The sequence below is a fragment of the Notothenia rossii genome (genome assembly GCF_949606895.1).
Source record: "Notothenia rossii genome assembly, chromosome: 5".
NCBI classification, from domain to species: domain Eukaryota; kingdom Metazoa; phylum Chordata; class Actinopteri; order Perciformes; family Nototheniidae; genus Notothenia; species Notothenia rossii.
This window is the reverse complement of record NC_136903.1, coordinates 88,998,591-89,024,019: the sequence shown is the minus strand read 5'-3', so window position 1 is coordinate 89,024,019 and position 25,429 is coordinate 88,998,591. Positions and strand designations below refer to the sequence as shown.

At 42.5% G+C, this 25,429-nt stretch overlaps 4 protein-coding genes across 7 annotated transcripts in view; 3 read left to right on the top strand and 1 right to left on the bottom strand.

Moving 5' to 3' along the window:
- The window catches only part of LOC307040721 (uncharacterized protein), a gene marked incomplete at its 5' end in the record, with an annotated part of 42,093 nt that extends 40,318 nt beyond the window's left edge, over positions 1 to 1,775 (bottom strand). For all 4 annotated transcript variants that reach the window (XR_013808574.1, XR_013808575.1, XM_079683848.1 and 1 more), the window contains one exon: positions 1,155 to 1,775. Coding sequence is in view for 2 of the 4 variants with exons in the window: in XM_079683848.1 (XP_079539974.1) it covers positions 1,155 to 1,775 (621 nt within the window). The remainder of the gene's footprint in view (positions 1 to 1,154) is intronic.
- Positions 1,776 to 2,289: 514 nt separating this feature from the next.
- On the top strand, positions 2,290 to 7,397 carry LOC307040720 (odorant receptor 131-2-like). The gene is made up of 5 exons (XM_079683847.1): positions 2,290 to 2,409; positions 2,911 to 3,069; positions 5,264 to 5,404; positions 5,880 to 6,144; positions 6,821 to 7,397. Exons 2-5 carry the CDS (start codon positions 2,924 to 2,926, stop codon positions 7,223 to 7,225), a joined length of 957 nt encoding a protein of 318 aa, XP_079539973.1. The 5' UTR covers positions 2,290 to 2,409; positions 2,911 to 2,923; the 3' UTR covers positions 7,226 to 7,397.
- A 2,511-nt stretch (positions 7,398 to 9,908) lies between these two features.
- LOC307040719 (odorant receptor 131-2-like) lies at positions 9,909 to 18,395 on the top strand. The gene is made up of 5 exons (XM_079683846.1): positions 9,909 to 9,929; positions 10,673 to 10,831; positions 12,310 to 12,450; positions 12,610 to 12,874; positions 17,372 to 18,395. Exons 2-5 carry the CDS (start codon positions 10,686 to 10,688, stop codon positions 17,774 to 17,776), a joined length of 957 nt encoding a protein of 318 aa, XP_079539972.1. The 5' UTR covers positions 9,909 to 9,929; positions 10,673 to 10,685; the 3' UTR covers positions 17,777 to 18,395.
- Positions 18,396 to 22,381: 3,986 nt separating this feature from the next.
- On the top strand, positions 22,382 to 24,430 carry LOC307038930 (uncharacterized protein; the record flags this gene model as incomplete). Its single annotated transcript, XM_079680602.1, has 2 exons — positions 22,382 to 22,780; positions 24,265 to 24,430. Exons 1-2 carry the CDS (start codon positions 22,635 to 22,637, stop codon positions 24,428 to 24,430), a joined length of 312 nt encoding a protein of 103 aa, XP_079536728.1. The 5' UTR covers positions 22,382 to 22,634.
- Between the last annotated feature and the right edge of the window lie 999 nt (positions 24,431 to 25,429).

Sequence of the window (25,429 nt, the reverse complement as noted above, 5' to 3'; positions counted from 1 at the left end):
GTAGTAACGTGTGATTACAACGTCAGGCAGTTGCCGTGATCAAGAGTTTAAAACGATCGATTAAGTTAAGATAATAAGCTATCAGCAACAGAACAGGCACACGGGATACCCGGAGATGACAACAACAACCGGAAGTTACAACATGCTTACCGCAATAGTGGTCCGTGTAGTTCCTGCTGATGTTCAGGTCAATTCATTGAACTGTGGGAGATGCTGGCGTGGAACCTTCAGTCTGCTGGACTCCTGCTCCGTTCACAGGCATGCTGCAGCTGTCTGCGTCATCTCACCGTGAGTGTCCCCCACAATTAATCATTTTCACTGCATCCATAAAATGTTGTTGCAGGTCTTTGGGGATGAAGCGTGAACCCAAGGCAGGGGTTTCAGGTGTGGCCATGAACCTTTTTTTTTTTTGAGTTTCCTGCCAAAAAGAACAAGATTATGGTCAGAAAGACCAGTTAGGAAGTTGTATCTTTTAACTATTCTGTCAGCTTTGTTAGTAAATACTAAATCTATCATAGTCTTGGAGGGTTTGGTTATTCTAGTCGGTTGATCCATTAGCTGTATTAAGTTGTGTTTATCCGTGATCCGTTTTATGTTCTTTCTATTTTGTCTGTAATTCCACTTTATGTTAAAGTCTCCTAAAATAATTAGCTCTTTGTTGGAGTCGCAGGAATTCCGCATGAGTTTTACCTGGTCATAGAAATCCACCTTAGCGGTGGGTGGTCGATATAGGCAAATCATGGTGAGGGACATTTCCTCAGATAGTGTGATTTCCACACCAACACAATCAAAATCAACATTAGCTGGAAGAGCAATCTCCCTACAAGTAAGGGTATTCCTCACATAAAGCAACACACCTCTCCTTTTCCCTTCAGTCTGTCCTTCCTAAACATATTCTATCCTGACAAAGATACAATAGAAGATGGTGACTACTGTTTTTGCCAAGATTCAGATATTCCCAAACAGTCAATATTGGACTCAAGGAGGAGATGTTCTAACTGTTCATGTTTGTTGCATAAGCTGCGGAAATGTAAATGTCCACTGAATAGTCCCTTCGGCTTGCACCGAGGATCCCACACTGTTTTTGCTTGATTCACTGTTTGAAACATTTTTGTGTAACAATGTTTTTTAAATACCGGATTTCTAGGCTTTACCTCGGTGCCGTTGTTGATAGTGGAGCCGACAGAGCTAGCTGTTGGTTTGTGGTTCTCTGTTGCTAGGCCGCAAGCCATCGGCGCTGACCCACAGTCCCTCGGCAGAGCTAGCTGTTCAGCTAGCCCGCCTTGTCTGAAGCCAGCCGGCGACGCGTGGATTTCCACCGCTACACCTCCAGCCCTCGGTGTGGACCTGAAGCTCTCCGGTGGTGTGGGAGCTATCCGGCCTCTTCTGGAGTTAGATGGTTGTGTGTGGATCTCTGCTCCTCGGATACCAGGCCTCGTTGTGGACCCGCAGTCCTCCAACGGTGTGGGTAGAGACCGCAGAGACCCGCTGGCTGTGCTAGCTGTCCAGCTAGCCAGCCTCTTCGGAAACCGGCCGGCGGCGTGTGGAGCTCGGCGGCCGGGCCGCCAGCTGTCAGGTCGATGGAAGCGACGCCGGGACCCGGACACGGGTGGATATCTCCCGAGAGCAAGAGACACAGTAGAGCCAATAGCCCAATATTCTCCTTTTTTCGTTTGTGTCCCTTTTTTGTGTTGGAGAGAGTCTGCCAGGAGTGCCTGATGAATGTACTTTATATTACTTGCCGACCATAGCCGAAGCGCTTGATATTCAGCCATGTTGCTGGTGCAAATAATGATGTATCCCCCGCGTGTTGTTTTACCAAGGGGGCAAGATGAGTGGTGTAGCCGAACAGAGGCCCGAGATTCAGAGCAACCATGCACAGATAGATCGCTGCCACTGCGCCCGAAATGCCGGCCGCCATCTTGCCACGTCACGTCAATGTGCTCTGATTGGTCAGCTCGCCCACTCTGTTCTGATGAGTCAACCACCGTTTCAGCGGAAACAATGGCATTTGATAGCAACCAGAAAATGACACCAATAATGACAAACAGATGAGAAAGCTGCGTGGGGTCTGATTTATCGTACTTACGTTTTTTTGTTCAGCAGGATCAGCTCTACATTATATTGTGGAGGAAATAAAAGGAAATGTTATTCAAGTTCTGTGCAAGCCTGGAAGTGGAAGAAGTTCTCTGTTTAATTCAATGTTAAGTGCAATACAAATATTGCGTTGCCAAAACCTTAACAGACCAACCCCAGACACACACACACACACACACACACACACACACACACACACACACACACACACACACACACACACACACACACACACACACACACACACACACACACACACACACACATTATAAAGGAGCTGACTGGCAGCTGGAGGATTCAGAGAGTCAGCAGGTGAGACTCTGTCGCTGCAGCTGATATTAAGTGTTTCTTGTTAAACGATTTAATGTTGCAATGTTTTAAAAAAAACGTTCTTACTGTATTTATATTGTGGATAGTTTAAATGTAATGTGTATGACTGGGTGCACAAATAGTGAAATTAATATATTTAAAATGTCATTTAAAGCAATATTCTGAATGTATGCATTTATCATTTTAATTACAGACGACTGATTGAACATTTATAAACTGCTGATCGATGTAAATTGGTATAAAATGTATAAATATAATGTTATTTTTCTAATACTATAGTATACAAATAAATCCAACCACTATGTTAACATATATTAGTTTACATTTTGTTATATTTGTATCATTGTTATATAATGAACTGCTGCTCTTCCTGTTCCTCGTACAGCAGGCATGTTTAGAGCTAAGCTAAGGAGTCTGATTCACTAAAGAACAACGAAGGCTCTTATTCTCATTTCATCTGTGTTCTGTGTTCTGTGTCTCCAGCTCTGAGGACAATATGAACTCCAGCAGACGTTTCGACAGCTATAACGAAGCTTTCACAAAGAACTTCATCACCTTTGTCCTGGTATTCAGCATCATCTGCATCAATGGAGCTTTTGTCTACACATACTTCAAGAGCAAGGACTTCCAGCGAGACCCCAGGTGATAAACAAATATGTGAACATAGTCACAGTAAAACAGATTGTACTTGATATTCAGATCTGCTTAAATGTCTAAATGGAGAGTGTGGCACTTACACGTTTGTAAAAAAGGTTGGAATCAGCTGTTGTATTAATGCTTTGCTCTAAAACAAGTAGATTGAAACTTTTTTTAGGTGACAGCAAATGTCCTTTTAACATATGGAAAGGCTGTCGCCCTAAAACAAGAAATACTAAATGATTGAAACGTGAGCTGCACAGTTTGGAAAAAATAACTTTCTGCGATGATTTGACTGATATTGCAAATGCGACATTATTCACAATAATTGGAGAGACTGATGTGCAGGATACGATATGTATAGTCTTTGATATCTCTGCAGCTCAACGGTTCTTCTAAACATTGTATTTGTATCTTGCTTGTAAAGCACTTTGAGCACCAGGAAAAGTGCTATATATATATAACATGTATTTTTATTATTATTGTTATTATTTTTAAAACATATTTAGTCTTTCACAAATATTTTGCATCCTGAGATTTGATTATTGTACTTGTATATATAGTGCATAACATATATATATGAATTGTGCAGCCCTTATCCAATGTTGTTTTAGTCACAGTGATCCATGAGAGTAGATCATTCAGATTTAATTTGGATTTAGTTTCCAGAAAAGTGTTTTTTGGGCCCTCTGTAATCAGTGGTTCAAATGAAGAGGTTTAAACTGTGAATGATCAGTCCATGGTATGTTCAGCTAATATTCTGACAGTGCTAACCTTAGACTACAGTACTCATATTGTGAAATCTGAAAGGCTTTACTAAAGCAACACATTGCATGTTGGTTCCAATTTATCGGAGGCATTATTGAAACTGAAATAGTTTAAATCTGCTCTCAACTGCTGACTTATTTTACTCTCACTCTTTAACTGACTTTCTGCCCTCTACAGTGTCAGTAAAGCATTGCACATCATTTTGCTCCATGTCAAAAACGAACCTGTTGTATTAAATAACACCTAATTGTCCAGAGGACTTTCTTAGGACTAGACTGTAGTTCAAAGCTGTTGTTTTACTTCTTTGTTGCATGATTGTTCATCCTGCTTTAACCTGCTATTTCATCACAATGACAGATATAGATTAGACCTTAGACCAGTGGTTCTCAACTGGTCAGGCATCGGGACCCACTTGTTATTTGGTCAATAAATCGCGACCCAACATTTTGAAGCACTCAAATCTATTCAACAAAAAATCGTGCTGTAATATACGCTTTGCAGCATACAATATGAATTAAAGTGAAGTACAGTGCATATATCCCTTCACAGAACTAAAGTATGCTTTTAAGAGATTTTTAGAAATACTAACATAAACTACGCATTCTGGTACACTCTGTGAAGAAAATAAATAAATCTATTATTACCCGAAATATTAATAATATTTTATGCCATTGTTTGTTTTTCACTTTGTTCTGACATCTTGCTGCGAGAAGAGTAAAGAGGAGAGAGTCTGTGTGAATTACTTTAAATTGTGGGTAAGGGTAGATAGCCCCCATTGTTCTGTGACCTGTCAATCATCAAACCGAGGGTCATATTTCATTATGTGTTCATTTTTATCTGAAGTTGTACCCATGGATGTATAAAGAATAGTTCTACCGCAAAATGATTCTCCGTGGGGACTTCCGGCAACAATCTTGATTCTGATTGGCCAGAAGACTCACTACGTGACTACTGGTCTCCGGTACTTCCAGTCCAACGCATATTGCATGCACAGCGTTAGAAAATAGGGCCTTCAAAATAAAAGTTTGACTTTTTCCCCCTCACTTTCTCTTCACTCACACATCCGGACCGTGACCCACTCGAAACGGGTCCGCGAACCACTTTTGGGTCGCGACCCACCAGTTGAGAACCACTGCCTTAGACCTTACTAATGTGTTGGTATTTGTATTCGATTGGATAGACTATTTGAGGAATTGGGTGGTACATAGGAGTGTTTCAAATATCCCAATAACTCCAGTAGTATGCTAGAAGTACAAAAGTCAAATCTGATGGAAAAAACAAAAAGATAGGTATTATTGTTTCCAAAACATGTTCATGTTTTTATTATTATGACCCAATCAGTGACTTTTGAGGACATCTTCAACATGACGCTCCCATCTCTTTCCTGTTTACATATGTTTCTTGTTTTTCTCCTCCTCTCCCTCTCCTGCAGGTATGTGCTGTACATCCACCTGGTGATTAACGACATGATCATGCTGACACTTTCTCTGGGGCTAGTGATCGCCACCTACACCGGCAACCCAGGATTCATCCCCTGCTGGATCATGCTGGTCATCTTAATGACCACCAACAGGTAGGGTTTCATCCTGGAATAATCACACGGGAGGGAGTCAGATCTTGTACTTGTGTAAAAGTAGAAGTACTTAGATATTGTACTTGAGTAAAAGTAGAAGTACTTAGATATTGTACTTGAGTAAAAGTAGAAGTACTTAGATATTGTACTTGAGTAAAAGTAGAAGTACCAAAGTGTAGGAATAATCTGTTACAGTAAAAGTCCTGCATTCAAAAGGTTATCCAAATCTGTAAGGTAATTAAAGGTATCACAAAAATGTAGTGGAGTGCTTTGTTTGTTCAGCTGGGGGTTATGAACTCTGCAGATTCTAGTTTGGATTTAACAGATCAAAGTGTGTGTTTGTGTGTGTGTGTGTGTGTGTGTGTGTGTGTGTGTGTGTGTGTGTGTGTGTGTGTGTGTGTGTGTGTGTGTGTGTGTGTGTGTGTGTGTGTGTGTGTGTGTGTGTGTGTGTGTGTGTGTGTGTGTGTCTCTCCAGGAACAGCCCTCTGAATCTGGCTGGTATGGCGTTGGAGCGCTACATCGCCGTGTGTCTTCCTCTTCATCACGTCCAGATCTGCACGGTGCAGAGAGCCCACATCCTCATCGCTCTCATCTGGCTCGTGTCCTTCATCCCTGCCTTCACTGACATCATCATCATCCTCATCACTCAGACTCTGTCTGTCTTCTCAAAGAAGGTCTTCTGTAACGCCACCTTGGTCTACAACACACCGTACCACGAGACCCTCAGTCTAGTGGTGGAGGTATTTGTTATCTCGTTGAATTTCTCCCTGATATTTGTGTTTGTCACGCCTTTCCCTCAGGCAGTGGTGTAAAGTAACTAAGTACATTTATTGAATAGCTTTAGTTACTTTGTAACTCCATGGCATAATCAACCACCTGACGGTTGCACTGGCACATCTGAAGAAGTCTTCTGCTGGCCTCTGTAACAGGCGACGAGTGGTCAAATATGCAACTCATAGTGTCTATGAAGTCGGCTAAAGAATATCAAAGCTCGGAGTCTCCGGACCATTCTCCAGTAGCCCAGGCTGCAGCTCTTCCCGTTAAATGGGACACGATAAACGCCACTTTAGCATGGTCTGATGAAAAAGCCCCTGGGTTGTGTTGGAAATGCAGATCGCACTGCACGAGGAAGGCTCTGCAGTTCATGGAGTCTCCGGAGAATCTGTCCGGATGTGTCAGCCGTAATGAGGAAGAAACAGCCTGGATCGGGTTGACAGCGTCAACAGGATCCTCATGGGTACTTTTTACTGAAGTACATTTCGAAGCCTCTTTATTTTTATTTGAGTAAAGAAGTTTAGTCAGTACTTCTACTTTTACCAGAGTATTTTAAACATGAGTATCTGTACTTCTACTTGAGTAAAGGATGTGTGTACTTTTGCCATCTCTGTTAATAAGTACTCCCCTCTTCCTCCTCAGGTGCTCATGTTCTCCTTCGTCTTCCTCACGGTGGTCTTCACCTATCTGAACGTGCTCCTCGCAGCTTGGGGGGTTTCAGGTGTGAGTCGAGCCTCGATGAGAAACGCCCGAAACACCATCCTGCTCCACGGGGTCCAGCTGCTCCTCTGCCTGCTGTCCTTCATCGCGCCCTTCATCAACCTCTTCCTCGTCACCAATTGGCCCCGCAAGAGAACAGACATCTTCTTCAGCAGCTTCGTCTTCACCAACGTTCTTCCTCGTCTTCTCAGCCCTCTCATCTACGGCGTCAGAGACAGGAAGTTCCGCGGAAACATCCGGAAGCATTTCTGCTTTAAAGGATGCAGGACCGTGGAGGAGAGGATGAAAGTACGACCGAGGAGAACGTCCAAACAGGCGATACACTGAGAGAGACTGTACATTCAAAGATTCAAAGCTTTATTGTCAGAGGCACAGCTACAGTGGAGATGTGAATGAAAAACTCAAGCCCCAAGCTCCTCCAACAATGCAACATAATATATAATAAGACATAAAACAATAAAACAAATGTAAAAATAAAAATAGTGCAAGAAGTCAATCAAGACCTGGGATTTGCATGTTTAAATCAAGGCTGCAATTAACCATTAAAGGTTTCATGTCATGGCCATTTCTACTGATCATAATTCTATTGTTGAGGTCTATAGAATAGATTTACATTCTTCAATGTTCCAAACTCACATTGGTTTCTCAGACAGCATCTCTGTATAGTATGTGTATTCACTCTCTGTCCTAAACGGCTTGTTGGAGCTCCTGCCCCCCCTCCCTATGAGCCCACTGTGCTCTGATTGGTCAGCTCGCCCACTCTGGTCTGATGAGTCAACCACCGTTACAGCGGAACATCTGTGATTATATGTTACAATGGCGTTTGTTAGCAACCAGAAAATGACACCAGTAATGACAAACAGATGAGAATGCTGCGTGGGGTCTGGGTGCCGTGTTGGCGGGACGTTGGGGGGCTCGCTGCTGCGCCCATTGAGAATTGAGGAGTGGACAGTGTGAGCTGGATTACTGGTGTCGTTTCCTGGTTGCTGCGTGGGGCCTGCGAGACAGCGACACACCGCGAAACTCAGCCTGAGCACCAGTGCCAGGGTATGGCTGGGGTAGGCTACAGCCATACCAAGAAATGGCTTAGCCCCACCATGAAAAATGATGTTAAAGTTAGCAAAATAAAGTCCGCCAACTCGCGTGAAGTAAATTGCAAAGACAGCAGTTAGTAAGATTGATTTCAGTAGCCACTTGACTAGAAACGGTTTTGAAAACTTTTGTCACGTAGTGATCGTCTTCTCATTAGAACATCTTTGATAATGTCTTCTGGCCAATCAGAATCAAGATAACGGCGTGGTGCTGTTGCAGGAAGTCCCGACGGAGAATACTTTTGCTGTACATCTCTATATACATCGATACAACATTACGAAATCAACACGTAATGGAATAAGACCCCACGGTTTGATGATTGATAGGTGTGTGGGCTGTCTTTCATTTTTGACACACAGAACAATGGGGGCTATCCACCCTTATCCACAACGTAAAGTAATTCACACAGCCTCTTCCCTCTCCTCTCTGTGAGGAGCAGCAGGTTCAGCTTTCAGAACAAAGTAACAACAAACTAAAATGGCATTCATTTTTTTAAATATGTCGTGTAGTAATAGATTTATTTATATTTCTTCTCAAGAGAGTACCAGAATGTGTATTTTATGTTAGTATTTCAAAAAATCTCCTGGGGGAGAATCCCCCCAGACCCCCCTGCAGGGGTTGGGGTTTCAGCATGTCAACTCTTTCACCTGTGGGGAAATTGCAGGATTGGCTCCAGTTTGCCCTTTTTATTTACTACAAGAGAAATGGGCCTTTTTATTTCATACAGTTCAATTTGTATTGAGACATGGAAATAATCTAAACCTCACGTTTCACTGTCAAGGGGAGCGTGTATGTAATTACATTGCAAATACTGACTTGAGCCCCACCACTGTACGGGTTAGCCCTACCACAGATTACCCAACACAAATACTCTGGAGCCGCCACTGCTGAGCAAACACACGTGAGTGGTCCACGCAGCTGCGGCTAAGAAAAGCTCTATGCAAGTCAATGAGACTCCCTGATAGTTGAAAATTGACGCTAAAGGTCCCCCCACTGCGTTTGATAGTGACGCCAAGGGATCCTGGTTTGTGTGGAGCTCCACGGATTGGTCCATTGGGTCGTCGTTACGTCACTTGGTTCCTGGAAGAAAAAAATGGAAAAAGAAAATGTCCTACGAGGCGTTCTAGGGCAGCATAGACAGGCCTTCTCTGTGTTAGAGTTGTACTCGCTACAGGGTGTACTTTGAGAGTTTGTGACTCTGCAGACCGTTTACAAAGCTACATAACACACAGGGGGTTGTTTATCATACTTACGCTTTTTTGTTCAGAAGGATCAGCTCTACATTATATTGTGGAGGAAATAAAAGGAAATGTTATTCAAGTTCTGTGCAAGCCTGGAAGTGGAAGAAGTTCTCTGTTTAATTAAATGTTAAGTGCAATACAAATATTGTGTTGCCAAAACCTTAACAACAGCCCAACACCACACACACACACACACACACACACACACACACACACACACACACACACACACACACACACACACACACACACACACACACACACATGCACGCACGCCCACACACACACACACACACACACACGCACACACACACATACACATACACATACACATACACACACATACACACACACATACACTTACACATACACACAAACACACACACTTTAAATCAAATGTAAATATAATCCTAAATGCATCTATACATTTTAATTTCAAAATCGGTAAATTAATGCAAATGTTGATTATGGGGGAACATCCTCACTAACTTTAATGATCAAAAGTTCACAATGTTCCTCTCACACACACACACTCACACACACACACACACACACACACACACACACACACACACACACACACACACACACACACACACACACACACACACACACACACACACACACACACACACACACACACACACACACATTATAAAGGAGCTGACCGGCAGCTGGAGGATTCAGAGAGTCAGCAGGTGAGAGTCTGTCGCTGCAGCTGATATTAAGTGTTTCTTGTTAAACGATTTAATGTTGCAATGTTTTAAAAAAACGTTCTTACTGTATTTATATTGTGGATAGTTTAAAAGTAATGTGTATGACTGGGTGCACAAATAGTGAAATTAATATATTTAAAATGTCATTTAAAGCAATATTCTGAATTTATGCATTTATCATTTTAATTACAGACGACTGATTGAACATTTATAAACTGCTGATTGATGTAAATTGGTATAAAATGTATAAATATAATGTTATTTTTCTAATACTATAGTATACAAATAAATCCAACCACTAAGTTAACTTTCCTTAGATGTTAACTTGTTGTTATATTTTTAATATAATAATACATTTGTCTGACTGTGTTCTTCTTCCAAAGGCCTTTAAAAGCCTCGAGAAGCTTCAACTAAATGCAGAAAAACACATCTAGACTTTCTGATTGTGTTTTGTTTGTTTTAATATTTTATATCAGAGAGTAAAACAATAAAAACAATTATATACTGTAAATAGAATGTTATTTGTAATCCCACAAAACCACTATGTTAACATTCATTAGTTTACACTTTGTTATATTTGTATTATTGTTATATAATGAACTGCTGCTCTTCCTGTTCCTCGTACAGCAGGCATGTTTAGAGCTAAGCTAAGGAGTTTGATTCACTAAAGAACAACGAAGGCTCTTATTCTCATTTCATCTGTGTTCTGTGTTCTGTGTCTCCAGCTCTGAGGACAATATGAACTCCAGCAGACGTTTCGACAGCTATAACGAAGCTTTCACAAAGAACTTCATCACCTTTGTCCTGGTATTCACCATCATCTGCATCAATGGAGCTTTTGTCTACACATACTTCAAGAGCAAGGACTTCCAGCGAGACCCCAGGTGATAAACATATATGTGAACATAGTCACAGTAAAACAGATTGTACTTGATATTCAGATCTGCTTAAATGTCTAAATGGAGAGTGTGGTACTTACACGTTTGTAAAAAAGGTTGGAATCAGCTGTTGTATTAATGCTTTGCTCTAAAACAAGTAGATTCAAATTGATTGAAACTTTGTTTAGGTGACAGCAAATGTCCTTTTAACATAAGGAAAGGCTGTCGCCCTAAAACAAGAAATATTAAATGATTAAAACGTGAGCTGAACAATTAGGAAAAAATAACTGTCTGCGATGATTTGACTGATATTGCAACTGCGACATTATTCACAATAATTGGAGAGACTGATGTGCAGGATACGATATGTATAGTCTTTGATATCTCTGCAGCTCAACGGTTCTTCTAAACATTGTATTTGTATCTTGCTTGTAAAGCACTTTGAGCACCAGGAAAAGTGCTATATATATATAACATGTATTTTTATTATTATTGTTATTATTTTTAAAACATATTTAGTCTTTTACAAATATTTTGCATCCTGAGATTTGAGTATTGTACTTGTCCATATAGTGCATAACATATATATGAATTGTGCAGCCCTTATCCAATGTTGTTTTAGTCACAGTGATCCATGAGAGTAGATCATTCAGATTTAATTTGGATTTAGTTTCCAGAAAAGTGTTTTTTGGGCCCTCTGTAATCAGTCGTTCAAATGAAGAGGTTTAAACTGTGAATGATCAGTCCATGGTATGTTCAGCTAATATTCTGACAGTGCTAACCTTTGACTACAGTACTCATATTGTGAAATCTGAAAGGCTTTACTAAAGCAACACATTGCATGTTGGTTCCAACTTATCGGAGGCATTATAGAAACTGAGACATGAAGCTGCTCCGGTTTGAATCTGCACTCATTTAGATTTGTAGCTTTGCCTTCTCTTACCAGTGACTGCTGACTTATTTTACTCTCACTCTTTAACTGTGACTTTCTGCCCTCTACAGTGTCAGTAAAGCATTGCACATCATTTTGCTCCATGTCAAATACTAACCTGTTGTATAAAATAACACCTAATTGTCCAGAGGACTTTCTTAGGACTAGCCTGTAGTTCAAAGCTGTTGTTTTACTTCTTTGTTGCATGATTGTTCATCCTGCTTTAACCTGCTATTTCATCACAATGACAGATATAGATGAAACCTTACTTATGTATGAACAATTTGAGGAGGTACATAGGATGTTTCAAATGTCCCAATAACTCCATTAGTATGCTAGAATTACAAAAGTCAAATCTGATTGAAAAAACAAAAAGATAGGTATTGTTTTTTCTGAAACTCACAAAAGATGTCATCACTATGTTCATGTTTTTATTATAACCACCAAGTCAGTGACTTCAACCAGGTTTTGAGGACACCTTCGACATGACGCTCCCGTCTCTTTCCTGTTTACATATGTTTCTTGTTTTTTTCCTCCTCTTCCTCTCCTGCAGGTATGTGCTGTACATCCACCTGGTGATTAACGACATGATCATGCTGACAGTTTCTCTGGGGCTAGTGATCTCCATTTACACCGGCAACCCAGGATTCATCCCCTGCTGGATCATGCTGGTCGTCTTAATCACCACCAACAGGTGTTACAATAGGTCTTGTACTTGAGTAAAAGTAGAATTTCCCAATTTGGGATTAATAAAGTATCTATCTATATATCTAACAGATCAAAATGTGTGCGTGTGTGTGTGTGTGTGTGTGTGTGTGTGTGTGTGTGTGTGTGTGTGTGTGTGTGTGTCCAGGAACAGCCCTCTGAATCTGGCTGTTATGGCGTTGGAGCGCTACATCGCCGTGTGTCTTCCTCTTCATCACGTCCAGATCTGCACGGTGCAGAGAGCCCACCTCCTCATCGCTCTCATCTGGCTCGTGTCCTTCATCCCTGCCTTCACTGACATCATCATCATCCTCATCACTCAGCCTCTGTCGGTCTTCTCAAAGACGGTCCTCTGTCACGCCGCCTTCGTCTACAACACACCGTACCACGAGACCCTCAGTCTAGTGGTGGAGGTATTTGTTATCTTGTTGAATTTCTCCCTGATATTTGTGTTTGTCACGCCTTTCCCTCAGGCAGTGGTGTAAAGTAAGTACATTCAGTTAAGTATTTAAACACACTTTTGAGGTACTTCACTTGAGTATTTACATTTGGTCTGCTTTGTGCTTCTACTCGACTGCAGTTCAGAGTTATATGGTGTACTTTTACTCCACTAAATTTATTGAATAGCTTTAGTTATATCTCACACAGGCTCCGCCCTCTACTGGGCTCTATGGGTACTACTCTCAACCATGCTATGCGAGCATTCACACACTGAGTTTGTATAAACGTAGCCGGCCAATCAGGGCGAGCCTACCTGAATGCGCGCGCAGGCACACAGTATATAATGCGGCCACGCCTCCTGATCCTGTCATCCTTTTCTCTTCACTGAGCAGGACAACACCTCAGAGAAAGTAAAACGTTTGAAAGAAGAAGAAAGAAGTTATCATACCTTCATGGAGTCGCCACTTCTAGAGACCCGGGCCTGTCCTTCGTGCCCTGGCTTAATAGCGGGCGCCAATCCCCACCACCTCTGCTTCGAGTATTTGGGGGACCAGGATATGGCAGAGGCGGTGCCATTCACGTTCTCCATTCCAGCGGGGCGGATGGCTCCGTTTGCCGGGGAGGAAGATGATGAGGACTTCTCGTTGTCGGGCACTTCCGGGTCCGGCGTCCATGGAAGTCCACCGCCCAGGTCTGTCCGCCAGGACTTCCCCCTGGTGATGACCATGGCGGCGGAGCGTGGCAGCCCATCTGCTCCCAGCAGGCAGCAGGCTGGGCAGTGAACCTCTGCCCCGCTAAACACACCTTGCCTGCTATAATAGCTCCGATTAATGCAATTCACCGTTGAATGTGAAAGACAACATTAATACGAAGGCGCACGGCTCCATGACGGCCCGCGGCGTGTGTTGAAGCTTGCCGGCGGGCGTGTCTGAAACTCGACCAACAAACAATCAGATGAATCTCCCGCCCCTGACACACAAGCAGCGGTTTGATTGGCTAGAGCTTGTACTGGCATATGATTCGATTGGCTGCCGAGGCTTCAAAAGTTGAACATTGCTCAACTTTTGCAGCGAGCCACGCCAGCAAAGCTCCGCGTCGCTTCCCACAATGCAGTTCGGCGAAAAGTGACTTCACCCCATTCAAAGTGAATGGTGAAGCTTTCAACGCACGCCGCTGTGTGGACGGGCCGTGAGAGTGGCCGCGGTGCGTTCTAGGACCTCCGCAGAAGAACGCTGGGTTACGTATTGTAACCCTAGTTCTAGACTTGGTGTGTGTGTTGAGTTTGCATTTATCCCAGAGTAAGAGTCATCTCTCTCCACAATTCCACATTTCCCCATAATGTCCGTTTCAAAGAGACGGCATTATGACGGAGCCGCGGCCCCACGAGAGCGTGCCGCGGTGCGTTCAAGGACCTCAGTTGAAAATCGGCACTTTCTGTGTCAGCCCCCCATGGGCCAAACGTCCTTTTATGGAACGTTTGGCAGCGGAGTAATAATAATAATAACAAATCCGATTTGTAAAGCGCCTTTCATTGCTAACAGCAATCCCAAGGTGCTACAGGAGGCATAATAAAAACAAACTAAATAAATAAAAGTTTAATTTAAGGCTTTTTTGAAAATAAAGGTTTTTAGGCCTTTCTTGAAGGCTCCCACTAGGAGTCCCGATGAGGAGAGCGTTGCAGTAATCAAGCCTTGAGGAGACGAAGGCATGGACCAGTTGTTCAGCATCTGACAGGAGTTTTGTAATGTTCCTGAGGTGGTAGAAGGAGGTTTTGCACAGACGTTTGATGTGGGTGTCAAAGGTCAGATGTCTGTCAAATCTTACACCCAGGTTGGTAACTGCTGTGGAGAGGGGTATGTTTTGGCCAGAATAGGTCATGTGGGTTATGCGGGATGACTGGACCTGGTTTGGTGTGCCGACTACAATAGCTTCTGTTTTGGAGCTATTGACCTGCAGGAAGTTTTGTTGCATCCAAGCAACTTTATCTCCTCAATGCAGGTGTTAAGGGATGTTGATGGGAACGGTGATGAGGCCACCAGAGAGTACTACAGCTTCTTAGCGGCGGCTCCACAGCTGCTTGCATGTCCGCTAAACACAGTTTTATGGGGAATGGAAGCTCAGCTGTGTACTGACAAAGTGGATGGACAGGACACTGAGACTGGGTACTCACTCCAGTTTTGCAGCGTCCTTCCTCCATTCAAGGGCATAAGAGAGGCAAATCTATCATCCTAGGAGGAGATAGGTTTCCTTTCAAAAGAAATTCAGGCCCAGTTGCAAGAACGGTGGGTTACGTATTGTAACCCTAGAGTGATGTGTGTGTGAAAAATGCATTCAATAAAAACGATTGCATTTATCCCAGAGTAAGGGTCATCTCTCTCAACAATTCCACAATTCCCCATAAATGTCTCGTTGAAATCGACAAGATCCGTTTCATATGATGTTAATTGGGCACCCATTATGAGACACAATTCCCCACTCGCTGCCCCAGTTGTAACTCCAGTAAAGGAGGCAGCCAGTGGGCGCGCGCATGTGAGTGTGATAAACCACAGGAAGTGCTGTCAAAGCGCTATGCGGGTGCTGGGACATTACGGCCGGCGTGTTGTTGTCAGAAAACACACCTCGCCTAGTGTAATAGCTCCGATTGATGCACTTCACTGTCTGTGTGAGGACAGCATTATGACGGGGCGCGCGCCCCCCCGAGAGCTGCAGCGGTGCGTTCAAGGACCTCAGTAGAAAATCGGCCCTTTCTGTGTCAGCCCCCCATGGGCCAATGTTGCGTGAGGACTGACATTATATTCAGCAGAAGTCTCCACGTTTGCAGTAAACCAAAGTAGTGTAAGTATGCTAACGGACAGAAAAAACACACGACCACATCGCTCAGAGTTTGGCCTGGAGTACGGGGCCGTTTATTGTATCAGCGCATGCTCATTAGCATCACCACGTTTCAGGCACATTCTGATGATGTCATACACATGAACTGAAACATGACTTTGTTATTATACAAATATGCTCAACAGCCAATCTTCCTTTTTTGGAAGGTTTGGCGGGGAATGGGCCACCAGAGAGTACTACAGCTTCTTAGCTGCGACTCTGCAGCTGCTTGTAAGTCCCCTAACACAGTTGTATGAGGAATGGAAGCTCAGCTGTGTACTGACAGAATGGATGGACAGGACGCTGAAGCTGGGGTACTCACTCCAGTTTTGCTGCGTCCCTCCTCCATTCAGGGGCATAAGAGAGACACATATATCATCCCAGGAGGAGATAGGTTTCCTTTCAACAGAGATTCAGGCCCTGTTGCAAAAACAGGCTGTGTCTGTTGTGAACTCTCAGGACAGAGAAAAGTGGCTTTGCTATGTACTTCCTGGTTTCCAAGAAGACAGAATCGGGAGTCGTGCGTCCAGAGTTCAGACCCATTCTGGATCTTCGCAGCCTAAATCAGCACATTGCCTGCAAAAAGTTCCATATGTAAAACAATTACTGGAACTAGTGCAGCCGGGCGGTTGGTTCACAACCATCGACTTGAAGGACGCTTACTTTCGAAATTGCTCCAAAGCACAGAAAGTATTTGCGTTTTGCCTTCCAGGGGGTAGCCTACGAGTCCAACAGACTACCGTTAGGCTACTCCCTATCCCCACGCACGTTCAGCAAATGTGTGGCCACAGCGCTTCAGCCGCTTCGCGACCATGGCATGAGGGTTTTCTTTTACGACCTCATAGTTATGGCCAGGTCCAGGGAAGGGGCAAACACAGCCCAATTGATCCAAGTGGGGATTGCGGTCAATTGGAAGAAGAACAGTCCCATACCTCACCAGCAGGTGGAGTATCTGGGGATTCTGCTCGATGCAGGCAGACAACGTGCCACCCTGTCAGAGAGAAGACAGGCATCCCTGCTTCAGGCAGTTTGCAGACTGCGACAGGGGGCAACAGTGACAGCTTTGACCATCATGCAGACTCTGGGTCTCATGGTGGCTGCTCTCCTCGTGGTGCCGCTGGGGTTACTGCACAAATACCACTTTCTACTTGTTACATTTTCCAAGCAGGCTGGTTCCTTCAGTTTGAATGTGTGTTTGGTGGCGTGATCATTATTATTTAGAGTCATTGCGTGCCTATTGATTTGAACACGATCCGTGTATCCATCATTTCCTGGTCTTCTCTAAAGAAGAGGGACCAATGAAAACGTTGTCATGTTGCCGTTGTTCAGCATGGAAACATTCATTAGCTAACAATGACATTATTGTTCTATTAATATAAAGGGAGGTCAGGTACTCTTTAAAACAGCTGCTAGTTATGGGTACTTTTTACTGAAGTACATTTCAAAGCCTCTTTACTTTGACTTGAGTAAAGAAGTTTAGTCAGAACTTCTACTTTCACCAGAGTATTTTAAACACGAGTATCTGTACTTCTACTTGAGTAAAGGATGTGTGTACTTTCGCCATCTCTGTTAATAAGTACTCCCCTCTTCCTCCTCAGGTGCTCCTGTTCTCCTTCGTCTTCCTCACGGTGGTCCTCACCTATCTGAACGTGCTCCTCGCAGCTCGGGGGGTTTCAGGTGTGAGTCGAGCCTCGATGACAAACGCCCGAAACACCATCCTGCTCCACGGGGTCCAGCTGCTCCTCTGCCTGCTGTCCTTCATCGCGCCCTTCATCAACCTCTTCCTCATCACCAATTGGCCCCACAAGACAGCAGACATCTTCTTCAGCACCTTCGTCTTCACCAACATTCTTCCTCGTCTTCTCAGCCCTCTCATCTACGGCCTCAGAGACAAGAAGTTCAACGCAAACATCCGGAAGCATTTCTGCTTTAAAGGATGCAGGACAGTGGAGGAGAGGATGAAAGTACGACCGAGGAGAACGTCCAAACAGGCGATACACTGAGAGAGACTGTACATTCAAAGATTCAAAGCTTTATTGTCAGAGGCACAGCTACAGTGGAGATGTGGCAATGAAAAACTCAAGTCCCAAGCTCCTCCAACAATCCAACATAATATATAAAACAATTAAACAAATAGTGCAAGAAGTCAATCAAGACCTGGGATTTGCATGTTTAACCTGTTAAACCCGAGAGACCCCGGTACCGGGGCCCTCCTGCAACATCTTGCAGGAAACAGTGTCTGAGGGCATGTCCATTTAATAAACTATGAATGTTTTATATCCATGTAACGGGAAGAAACTCATCTAACTGATCATTTTAATTTTCTTTTTTTTTAAAAGCCCACAATGCTAACGCTGAGCCTCTGAATTAGCAACAAGCGAAAAATGCTAACAGATGACTGCACCGAAATTCACTCACAAAACCTTATTATTAATTTTTTCTGCACATCCAACACATCGTTTCACATCGTGAGGGGACACAGAATCGAGGGGTACATACATTATCACTCAATGATACGAACTCGCGACTTTATAAACAAAAACAGACATCAAAATATGTGGCGCTAGGTAGCTAAAAACGCTAACATGGCTTACCTTTGTCGTAGTCTGGTGAAAAGTGGTCTTCAATGGCATTAAAACGATAAAAACGATGCTGAAGTTAATCCATAGGTTAATCCAATGTGTCTGTGTCACTTTGAATGATTTCTGATGATCCATGAGAAATAAACCTGCTTTTCGGTTTTGAGATGTCAGAGCTAGAGACAGCTTCACTCTGGAGCAAAACTGCATGCGCGAGGCCCCCACCTTTTTGTTTTACCATGTGTGTGAGTGGGGAGATTCCCCTTTGATTTTATTGGCTCTAACGGTCAGAAAGAGATGTCAATCACCAAAATCAACCAATGGGTTCCAGAGAAACGGTAAAACCCCCATTTCCGCCCAAATCACCTCAGAGGTGGAGTTTGTTTTGCTAAACTTCTCTAAAAAGGTCAAATATCACTTGTTTTGCATCAATCTTGATACAGGGTACTTATCATATGTTGCACTTTGTATTCCTAAAGGTTTTGATCTACCTTACCATCTTCCAAGGGTAGTTTTCACTATAAGTAAAAAATTATATTTGGAAAGACACTATAATTTACAGTTTTCTTTTTGGAGCTCCTATCCCCCCCCCCTCCCTATTTCATTTTTTTCATTTAATCGTTTATTTGAACCAGGACATTGCACATTGATGAACACTTTAAAACAAAATAATGCTATCAATTGTAAATGAGCCGGATTTTAGCTTTGAGCTGATTCCCATCCGTAGTCCCGTCACATACAACATATAAGAACATGACATTTATAAACATATCAAAAATAAATACATGATATGCAGGAAGAGCATGAGCAGCATACAAGCATTTACCACATGGCAGTACAATGTAGCAGCTATGATATATAAAGTGCAAGAGATGATACAAGAGCTGCATAAAGTGCAAGAGGAGATACCCCTGTGTTAAAGAGCATTTAGCGGTGATTGCACGTCTGTTTGTTTCTCAACCATTCTCTGAGTTGACCTTTGAAGCTATTGAGAGAGGGACAATCCCGTATCTCAGTTGGGAGGCTATTCCAAAATGAGCTGCCTTTAACGGAGAAGACATTTTGTCCAAAGGGTGTCCGTCTATTGTGGACCTCACAGTCTCCTCTGGTTTCTGACCTAGTGCTGCGTCCAGTGTCTCAAGGATGGTACAGTGGTGGAATGAATGTGGCTTTCTGTCAAACACCTGGATAGCTCTCTTGAACAGCTGTTCTATGGGTTTCAGGTGTGTGGCACAAGCAAACGACCAGTTTGTCAAACAGTATTCAATGTGGGATAGAATCATACAGTGGAGGTATGACTTTGCAGCATTGACAGTTAAGAAAGGACTAATTTGTTTACAATTTTGCAAGTTGAATTTAATGGTATTGGATACTTTCCTAATATCTTTCTTAAAAGTCAAGTTAATTTGAGATATAAACAGATCACTGTTTTCTCCAATATCTTCAGAGGACAGAGTGTCCCCCCCCAATTAATCATTTTCACTGCATCCATAAAATGTTGTTGCAGGTCTTTGGGGATGAAGCGTGAACCCAAGGCAGGGGTTTCAGGTGTGGCCATGAACCTTTTTTTTTTTGAGTTTCCTGCCAAAAAGAACAAGATTATGGTCAGAAAGACCAGTTAGGAAGTTGTATCTTTTAACTATTCTGTCAGCTTTGTTAGTAAATACTAAATCTATCATAGTCTTGGAGGGTTTGGTTATTCTAGTCGGTTGATCCATTAGCTGTATTAAGTTGTGTTTATCCGTGATCCGTTTTGTTCTTTCTATTTTGTCTGTGATTCCACTTTATGTTAAAGTCTCCTAAAATAATTAGCTCTTTGTTGGAGTCGCAGGAATTCCGCATGAGTTTTACCTGGTCATAGAAATCCACCTTAGCGGTGGGTGGTCGATATAGGCAAATCATGGTGAGGGACATTTCCTCAGATAGTGTGATTTCCACACCAACACAATCAAAATCAACATTAGCTGGAAGAGCAATCTCCCTACAAGTAAGGGTATTCCTCACATAAAGCAACACACCCCTCCTTTTCCCTTCAGTCTGTCCTTCCTAAACACATTCTATCCTGACAAAGATACAATAGAAGATGGTGACTACTGTTTTTGCCAAGATTCAGATATTCCCAAACAGTCAATATTGGACTCAAGGAGGAGATGTTCTAACTGTTCATGTTTGTTGCATAAGCTGCGGAAATGTAAATGTCCACTGAATAGTCCCTTCGGCTTGCACCGAGGATCCCACACTGTTTTTGCTTGATTCACTGTTTGAAACATTTTTGTGTAACAATGTTTTTTAAATACCGGATTTCTAGGCTTTACCTCGGTGCCGTTGTTGATAGTGGAGCCGACAGAGCTAGCTGTTGGTTTGTGGTTCTCTGTTGCTAGGCCGCAAGCCATCGGCGCTGACCCACAGTCCCTCGGCAGAGCTAGCTGTTCAGCTAGCCCGCCTTGTCTGAAGCCAGCCGGCGACGCGTGGATTTCCACCGCTACACCTCCAGCCCTCGGTGTGGACCTGAAGCTCTCCGGTGGTGTGGGAGCTATCCGGCCTCTTCTGGAGTTAGATGGTTGTGTGTGGATCTCTGCTCCTCGGATACCAGGCCTCGTTGTGGACCCGCAGTCCTCCAACGGTGTGGGTAGAGACCGCAGAGACCCGCTGGCTGTGCTAGCTGTCCAGCTAGCCAGCCTCTTCGGAAACCGGCCGGCGGCGTGTGGAGCTCGGCGGCCAGGCCGCCAGCTGTCAGGTCGATGGAAGCGACGCCGGGACCCGGACACGGGTGGATATCTCCCGAGAGCAAGAGACACAGTAGAGCCAATAGCCCAATATTCTCCTTTTTTCGTTTGTGTCCCTTTTTTGTGTTGGAGAGAGTCTGCCAGGAGTGCCTGATGAATGTACTGTATATTACTTGCCGACCATAGCCGAAGCGCTTGATATTCAGCCATGTTGCTGGTGCAAATAATGATGTATCCCCCGCGTGTTGTTTTACCAAGGGGGCAAGATGAGTGGTGTAGCCGAACAGAGGCCCGAGATTCAGAGCAACCATGCACAGATAGATCGCTGCCACTGCGCCCGAAATGCCGGCCGCCATCTTGCCACGTCACGTCAATGTGCTCTGATTGGTCAGCTCGCCCACTCTGTTCTGATGAGTCAACCACCGTTTCAGCGGAAACAATGGCATTTGATAGCAACCAGAAAATGACACCAATAATGACAAACAGATGAGAAAGCTGCGTGGGGTCTGGTTTATCATACTTACGTTTTTTTGTTCAGCAGGATCAGCTCTACATTATATTGTGGAGGAAATAAAAGGAAATGTTATTCAAGTTCTGTGCAAGCCTGGAAGTGGAAGAAGTTCTCTGTTTAATTCAATGTTAAGTGCAATACAAATATTGCGTTGCCAAAACCTTAACAGACCAACCCCAGACACACACACACACACACACACACACACACACACACACACACACACACACACACACACACATTATAAAGGAGCTGACCGGCAGCTGGAGGATTCAGAGAGTCAGCAGGTGAGAGTCTGTCGCTGCAGTTGATATTAAGTGTTTCTTGTTAAACGATTTAATGTTGCAATGTTTTTAAAAAACTTTCTTCCTGTATTTATATTGTGGATAGTTTAAAAGTAATGTGTATGACTCTGGGTGCACAAACAGTGAAATTAATATATTTAAAATGTCATTTAAAGCAATATTCTGAATGTATGCATTTATCATTTTAATTACAGACGACTGATTGAACATTTATAAACTGCTGATCGATGTAAATTGGTATAAAATGTATAAATATAATGTTATTTTTCTAATACTATAGTATACAAATAAATCCAACCACTAAGTTAACTTTCCTTAGATGTTAACTTGTTGTTATATTTTTAATATAATAATACATTTGTCTGACTGTGTTCTTCTTCCAAAGGCCTTTAAAAGCCTCGAGAAGCTTCAACTAAATGCAGAAAAACACATCTAGACTTTCTGATTGTGTTTTGTTTGTTTTAATATTTTATATCAGAGAGTAAAACAATAAAAACAATTATATACTGTAAATAGAATGTTATTTGTAATCCCACAAAACCACTATGTTAACATTCATTAGTTTACACTTTGTTATATTTGTATTATTGTTATATAATGAACTGCTGCTCTTCCTGTTCCTCGTACAGCAGGCATGTTTAGAGCTAAGCTAAGGAGTTTGATTCACTAAAGAACAACGAAGGCTCTTATTCTCATTTCATCTGTGTTCTGTGTTCTGTGTCTCCAGCTCTGAGGACAATATGAACTCCAGCAGACGTTTCGACAGCTATAACGAAGCTTTCACAAAGAACTTCATCATCTTTGTCCTGGTATTCACCATCATCTGCATCAATGGAGCTTTTGTCTACACATACTTCAAGAGCAAGGACTTCCAGCGAGACCCCAGGTGATAAACACATATGTGAACATAGTCACAGTAAAACAGATTGTACTTGATATTCAGATCTGCTTAAATGTCTAAATGGAGAGTGTGGTACTTACACGTTTGTAAAAAAGGTTGGAATCAGCTGTTGTATTAATGCTTTGCTCTAAAACAAGTAGATTCAAATTGATTGAAACTTTGTTTAGGTGACAGCAAATGTCCTTTTAACATAAGGAAAGGCTGTCGCCCTAAAACAAGAAATATTAAATGATTAAAACGTGAGCTGAACGATTAGGAAAAAATAACTGTCTGCGATGATTTGACTGATATTGCAACTGCGACATTATTCACAATAATTGGAGAGACTGATGTGCAGGATACGATATGTATAGTCTTTGATATCTCTGCAGCTCAACGGTTCTTCTAAACATTGTATTTGTATCTTGCTTGTAAAGCACTTTGAGCACCAGGAAAAGTGCTATATATATATATAACATGTATTTTTATTATTATTGTTATTATTTTTAAAACATATTTAGTCTTTTACAAATATTTTGCATCCTGAGATTTGAGTATTGTACTTGTCCATATAGTGCATAACATATATATGAATTGTGCGGCCCTTATCACATGTCTTTTTAGTCACAGTGATCCATGAGAGTAGATCATTCAGATTTAATTTGGATTTCGTTTCCAGAAAAGTGTTTTTTGGGCCCTCTGTAATCAGTGGTTCAAATGAAGAGGTTTAAACTGTGAATGATCAGTCCATGGTATGTTCAGCTAATATTCTGACAGTGCTAACCTTTGACTACAGTACTCATATTGTGAAATCTGAAAGGCTTTACTAAAGCAACACATTGAATGTTGGTTCCAACTTATCGGAGGCATTATAGAAACTGAGACATGAAGCTGCTCCGGTTTAAATCTGCACTCATTTAGATTTGTAGCTTTGCCTTCTCTTACCAGTGACTGCTGACTTATTTTACTCTCACTCTTTAACTGACTTTCTGCCCTCTACAGCATCAGTAAAGCATTGCACATCATTTTGCTCCATGTCAAATACTAACCTGTTGTATAAAATAACACCTAATTGCCCAGAGGACTTTCTTAGGACTAGCCTGTAGTTCAAAGCTGTTGTTTTACTTCTTTGTTGCATGATTGTTCATCCTGCTTTAACCTGCTATTTCATCACAATGACAGATATAGATGAAACCTTACTTATGTATGAACAATTTGAGGAGGTACATAGGATGTTTCAAATGTCCCAATAACTCCATTAGTATGCTAGAATTACAAAAGTCAAATCTGATTGAAAAAACAAAAAGATAGGTATTGTTTTTTCTGAAACTCACAAAAAATGTCATCACTATGTTCATGTTTTTATTATAACCACCAAGTCAGTGACTTCAACCAGGTTTTGAGGACACCTTCGACATGACGCTCCCGTCTCTTTCCTGTTTACATATGTTTCTTGTTTTTTTCCTCCTCTTCCTCTCCCTCTCCTGCAGGTATGTGCTGTACATCCACCTGGTGATTAACGACATGATCATGCTGACACTTTCTCTGGGGCTAGTGATCTACATTTACACCGGCAACCCAGGATTCATCCCCTGCTGGATCATGCTGGTCGTCTTAATCACCACCAACAGGTGTTACAATAGGTCTTGTACTTGAGTAAAAGTAGAATTTCCCAATTTGGGATTAATAAAGTATCTATCTATATATCTAACAGATCAAAATGTGTGTGTGTGTGTGTGTGTGTGTGTGTGTGTGTGTGTGTGTGTGTGTGTGTGTGTGTGTGTGTGTGTGTGTGTGTGTGTGTGTGTCTCCAGGAACAGCCCTCTGAATCTGGCTGTTATGGCGTTGGAGCGCTACATCGCCGTGTGTCTTCCTCTTCATCACGTCCAGATCTGCACGGTGCAGAGAGCCCACCTCCTCATCGCTCTCATCTGGCTCGTGTCCTTCATCCCTGCCTTCACTGACATCATCATCATCCTCATCACTCAGCCTCTGTCGGTCTTCTCAAAGACGGTCTTCTGTCACGCCGCCTTCGTCTACAACACACCGTACCACGAGACCCTCAGTCTAGTGGTGGAGGTATTTGTTATCTTGTTGAATTTCTCCCTGATATTTGTGTTTGTCACGCCTTTCCCTCAGGCAGTGGTGTAAAGTAAGTACATTCAGTTAAGTATTTAAACACACTTTTGAGGTACTTCACTTGAGTATTTACATTTGGTCTGCTTTGTGCTTCTACTCGAATACACCCCACGCTGCATCTCTTATTCATACATTCATCAACTTTTTCTTTCCTCTTTTCCATTATGTTGTCTTTTGCTCGTTGTCCTATGCTTGCTCCCCCCCTGTGTTGTCCTTTGCCTGTTCATGTAATGTTCATGTTCAATTTTCTTGTCCAATATGTTGTCTTCTGCCTGTTCACCCCCTTTCTGTACTTTTAATTTTTTTTGTAAGCGACTTTGGGTTATTGAAAAGCGCTATATAAATAAAAGTTATTATTATTATTATTATTAGTTCAGAGGTATATGGTGTACTTTTACTCCACTAAATTTATTGAATAGCTTTAGTTATATCTCACACAGGCTCCGCCCTCTACTGGGCTCTATGGGTACTACTCTCAACCATTCTATGCGAGCATTCACACACTGAGTTTGTATA